Genomic DNA, 6,000 nt, shown 5'->3' on the forward strand with positions numbered 1-6,000 from the left:
AATTAAAAGATTGAATTTTAACTAATCTAAAATTAGGATTTAATTGTAAAATCTCTTTGTATATTTGGATGGCACTAAGTTATAAGACAAAGATATTTTAGTTTTCAAGTATGTTTGACCATTTTTTTTAAGTAAAAAAAATACTAAAACTAAAAAACATTTCTTAAAACAATTATATTTTTCTTTAAAAAAAACTTATTTTAGCTTTAGCGAAAAGATGTTTTAAATAAAGAAAAGTATAGGTAGACAATGAAAATATTAAACAATGTGACAATGGATATATCCGATATTCAATTCATTAGGTGTGCGAATAGTTATTCTAATATTAAGATATAGGTGGATAATTTAGAGATGTAGTGTATTTTTATTTTATTAGGCCAACTTTAAAATTTTTTATTCAAATTATTCACAAAAATTATTGACTACCTAATAAAATCTTTTAAATAATAAATAGTTTATCAGATGTCATTTTTTTAAATTTACACACTGATTTTAATGGTTACTTCATTGTTTGATAATGATCAACTTGCTTTACAACCATAATATGAATAAGTTAAAAGATTATATAACAACTTAATTATATATTATTGCATCAATGCATAAATAACAATATTATAAAATTTCCACTACACTAAATAAATAACAATACGATTTTTTTTGTTTAATCTGTGTATCCAGATCCAAGGATTACTGCACCGTCTATCCATGGATTACCACAAATCAGAGTCGCAAACCTTTGTGCTTGACGTAGCATTTTGCACTCATTCTGCCTTTACTCTCCTAAATAAATATAACTTCCGTTTTGGAGAAGTTATTAATATTCATGTGGGTGTCGCATAGACTAAAACTCTAAAATAGTTTTTGAAATTGATCTAAATTAATTTCTAGAGTTTCAGTTGTATTAATAATATTTTTGAGATTGATTTTCGAGTACTATAATGGTCCTTCAACTTGTTTTTGATAAAAATTCAGCAAACGGAGCAATGAATTAATACCACCAATATCACACTAAACACATGTAAAAAGCAAATGCTACATCGTTTTGTTATATTTGGGCATCAAAACAGTTTGTACACACAAAATTTTCATCAGGGTTAGACTTTTTTTTTCTTCTCCACTTCTTCTTTTCTTTTTTCTTTTTTTTTAAAGAAAAAAGCTCAACACAACAAGATGGAGTAACAACTTTAGTCATGACAACCCCTAGTTATCTTCGACATTGTCATCAACAACTATAGGGTTTACCACCACTCCACTCATCGAAGAGCAAGAAGGATCTACTAATAATATCCACCACACGTGAATTTTGATTCCTGAAGATTCTATCATTCCATTCTAGCCAAACTGTTCAGATAACAACAAAGAAGTCAATCACCCACCTCGTCCTATCACCTCTTCTTGCTGCAGCATTCGTCCAACTTTCAAAGTGTTGTTTGAGTGTACCAGGCATGGTCCATTTCCTTCCAAGAACGAATAGCCAAGCACACCACACCTGCCAGGAAATCTCACAACCAGCAAACAAATGAAAAGCAGACTCCACAGACTTACCACATAAGACACATGTACTATCATTTGGGTTAATTACACCTAGTCTACACAGTCTGTCCTTAGTATTCACCCTCCCCACCAACACAAACTAAGAGAATAACTCGATCCTTGGTGGAACGAAACCCTTCCAAATTGCACTTGTGAAGCTATAGCTTGTTATTTCCTCCGAGAGAACCGCTTCCTGCAACACCTGCATAAATGAGTTAGTCGAATAAATACCAGATCTATCAAATTTCCAGACCATTCTGTCCTTCCTCTCAGATGTTAGCTGAACAGACTGTAAAACCTGATGGAGTTGGTTTACTAGTGTCAACTCCCACTGAAAAAACTCTCTCTTCCATTGAAAATTCCATATCCACTCTAGCCCATCCCAAAATCCATAATCCCCAATAACAGAACATTTGAGGTTTGAGACCGAGAAAAGCCTTGGAAATAACTCTTTAAGAACACCGTGAGGTAACCAAATATCCTCCCAGAACCGTACTGTTCTGCCATTCCCTACATCCATATACAAACCCTTGATCATTTTTTTCTCTCACATATGGCTCACTGATTTGTAACTGACAAATATCCTTCCAAGGACCCTCCTTGTAGGTATAGGCTGACCACACAGCTTCTCATTCGGATTCAAGTTATTACAGGAGCAGACGACTTTCTTCCACAGGAGACAATCCTCTTTCGAGAACCTCCACCACCACTTAAAGAGCAAATTTGTATTCTGAATTACTGCGTCTCCAATTCCCAGACCACTTGCCTTTTTTGGAGCCATCACCACTTTCCATTTTACTAGTGGTATCTCATTTCTCCCATTCTCTTTACTCCACAAGAAGCGCCTTTGGAGTGAGATCAACTTTTCCGCTATCGCCTTCGGCATCTTGTATAGGCTAAGATAGTAGATAGGCAAACTATTCAGAACATACTTAATAAGAACCAGCTTACCCGCTTTGTTTAGGGTCTTTGCTTTCCACATACTTAACTTGTCTTCCACCTTATCAATCACCGGTTTCCAAGTCTTTACAAGCCTCGGGTTTGCTCCAAGAGAAATGCCAAGATATCAGACTGGTAGAGACTCCTCCTTGCATCCCAGCAACTGACACATCTTACGCGCCCAATGCTGATCACTATTAACCGGAATGAAGCTAGACTTCTCAAAATTGATACTCAACCCCGACATCAGCTCAAAGCAACGTAACAATCGCTTGTAGTTCCTGATAGTCTCTTCCTCAGTAGAATAGAAGAGAATGGTATCATATGCAAACTGTAAGTGTGATAGCTCAATGTTATCTCTTCCAACCAAAAGTGGATAGATGCGGTCATTCCTCAATGCCTCCCTAATCATCCTATGTAGCACATCAACAACTAGCACAAACAGAAACGGCGATAAAGGATCTCCTTGTCATAGTTCCCTTTCCATCTTGAAAGGCTCAGTGGGGGACCCATTTATCAAAACCGACATAGACGCAGAGCAGACACACTCCTTAATCCACCCCCTCCATATATGGCCGAAGAACATCTTCTGCAAAACAATATCCACAAAACTCCATTTGACCCGGTCGTATGCCTTTTGAAAATTAAGTTTAATAATCGCAGCACTCTTCTTCCTAGCCTTCAGCCACTGCACAGTCTCACAGGCTATCAATGCCCCATCGTGAATTTTTCTGCCATTCACAAACGCACTATGTGTCTCTCTTACTAACCCTGGCATGACCTTCCTCATCCTCCGAACCAATACCTTAGATATGACCTTATACACACAACCCACCATACTAATCGGCCTGAGGTCTTTTATTTCTTTAGCCCCAACAAACTTCGGTGTCAGCGCCACCCAAGTGATATTCGAATCTCTAGGTAACCTAGAAGACCGAAAAAAATCCAAGACTGCTCCAGTAAACTCCTGCCCAACTTTTTCCCAACACTTCTTGATGAAATTCATATTATATATGTCACTTCCTAGTGCTTTTGTTGACTCGCAATCCCATACTGCATCCTTTATCTCTTCAACAGATGACATCAACTCCAGTTCTGTTGCCTCTTCCACTTCTATCTGCATTACTAACCCATCCCAAAAACCTACGTTAGGTGACACCTCCTGTTGGTACAAGTCCTTGTAGAAATCTCTTATAGCCACCTTAATCCTGGCTTGATTCCTCACTACTCTTCCATGAATCATTAAAGCATCAATCCGGTTATTCCTCCTTCGAGCTGAGGCTAAATTATGAAAGTATCGAGTATTTTTGTCTATCTCCTTTGCATGCCTGGATCTTGACATCTGCTTCTAATGTACCTCCTTCCTGATATACCACCTCTTACAAGAGCTGACCAGTGCCTTCCTTCTTGCTTCCAAGGTTCCATCATGCACTCTATTACTGACCATATCGTCTACTTTCTTGATCTCCTAGGCTTCTCCACTACTCCTTCACCATCCTCAAGAACCCTTCATGAGTGAACCATGATTCAAGACTTCGAAAAGGTCTCGGCCCCCTTCCGACCCTTGCAGCTTCCATCACCACTAGGCAATAATCCGATAACCCTCTTGGACCACCTCGTAGCCTAGTATCGGAAAACTCTTCTAGCCATTCCAAAGTAACCAACATTCTATCAATGCGGCTACAAGATTGGCCCCTGAACCAGGTAAACAGGCGGTCAGATAAGTCTAAGTCCACTAGTTCCATATCCTGAATCCAAGATTTAAAGTCCGCTGCCGACCCCGTCAAAGTAGTAGCCCATTTTCTCTCTTCCACTTTAACGACCTCATTAAAGTCTCCCATAAAGCAAAAAGGTACTTTACATAACCCAGATAAAAAGCTTAGCTCTTCCCACACAACCAGCTTTTCATTCCTAATATGCGCACCATACACTAAACAAATAGCACAACGAAAACTACGCTTGATCAGCTCCCCCTCCACGCATAACCATCTATCTCCTTTATAACAGTTGCCTATCTTAAAAACCGTTTCATCCCACATCAATAATAGACCGCCTGAAGCACCTTCCGCCCCGACATACTCCCATCCTACCGCATCATTTTCCCACAGTTGCACAACATCAAATTTAGTTACTACCTCTCTTTTAGTTTCTACCAGGCATAGCATATGTATATTAAAATTTCGCCTAAAGATTTTCACCATACTCAATTTTCCAACTCCCGCCAACCCCCTAATATTCCAAGAGCTAAAAATCATTTAAAACCAGCAATACACACCTTACCTCCGCTGTTACTGCCAGACCTTGGCCTTCCAAACCGTCCGGTCCTTTAACCGGTCAAACCCTTTTTGAACATTTTTTGTACGGACCGCAACCTGTCCTTATCCCCTCCCTTGCCAAATCACAATCCCGTTCCCCCTTCTGCATGTCGACGAGCTCAAGAGGACCCACCAACCCAGATGAAACCTCCCCTCCCAGCCTCGCTATCTTGAAGCCACCATCAATACGATGCGTCCCTGTCGCACTCGACCTACCGGATTCATTACCGCACTCTACTACGTCATTCAATTCGCATCCCACTCGCAGTTGTACTTTCTCTGTACATACTGCTGATCTCAACCCCAGGAATCCTACAATCGTAGAACCACTCTAAGTTCTCTTTTTTTATCTGTAGTCACTCTTTGTTCTTTTACTCTTCACCAACATTAGCACACCTTTTCTTCCAAAATCAAACTTAGAAATGCAACCTAGATATAACAAAATTACATTGCATATGTTTTTATTAGTGGCCAAAATCAAACAAAATTTTGTTTTAGTTACATATGTCCTGCATAGTATTCGAAATTTCAACTCATTACTCTGCCTGAAGAGTTACTTTTGAAAAGAAGTTGAAGGATCATTATAGTATCCAAAAATCAATTTCAAAAGTATTAATATTTAATAAGACAAATAAAATCTCAAAAATTAATTTGATACATAACACATAAGTCCAATGTCAAGAATCACTTTAAAAATTTTGTTATTGCATCTTTATTTCTTGATCATACGAGGGTTGTTGTTATTATTATTATATCTATTATATATTACTAATTTTATAATTAAAATGTGTCACATGTTATTTTTTTATTATAATTGAAATCTAATTTTTTCTTCCAAAATTAAAGAATTCTCTCTTCTTTCCTACTAATTTTACAACAAAAAATTCTTCATTACAATTGAAATCAAATCTTTTTCTCTAAAATTAAAGAGTTCTTTTCTCTTTCTTACTAATTTTACAATCAAAATATGACACATATCATTCCATCATTATAATTAAAATCAAATCTTTTCTTCTAAAATTAAAGAGTTCTCCCCTCCTCCTTTTCTGTTTCTCTATCTCTTTCATTCCTTCAACCACTCTATCTTTTTTATATATCACAATAACTAATAACAAATTTGACAATCAAAATATATAACATGACATTCTTTAATTGCATTAAAATTAATATATATATATATATATATTACTATCTAAATTTAATAACCAAATAT

The 6,000-nt window shown here is 37.0% G+C and overlaps 1 protein-coding gene across 1 annotated transcript; it reads right to left on the reverse strand.

The window, feature by feature from the left end:
• Positions 1-3,953: 3,953 nt before the first annotated feature.
• On the reverse strand, positions 3,954-4,637 carry LOC107478653 (uncharacterized). Its single transcript, XM_016098787.1, has one exon. It carries the CDS (start codon positions 4,635-4,637, stop codon positions 3,954-3,956), a length of 684 nt encoding a protein of 227 aa, XP_015954273.1.
• Between the last annotated feature and the right edge of the window lie 1,363 nt (positions 4,638-6,000).

Source organism: Arachis duranensis, chromosome 3 (genome assembly GCF_000817695.3).
Source record: "Arachis duranensis cultivar V14167 chromosome 3, aradu.V14167.gnm2.J7QH, whole genome shotgun sequence".
In the NCBI taxonomy this organism is placed as follows: domain Eukaryota; kingdom Viridiplantae; phylum Streptophyta; class Magnoliopsida; order Fabales; family Fabaceae; genus Arachis; species Arachis duranensis.

Coding starts and splice junctions, on each gene's coding strand:
- LOC107478653 (XM_016098787.1), bottom strand. CDS start 4,637: ATGCTATGCCTGGTAGAAACTAAAAGAGAGGTAGTAACTAAATTTGAT.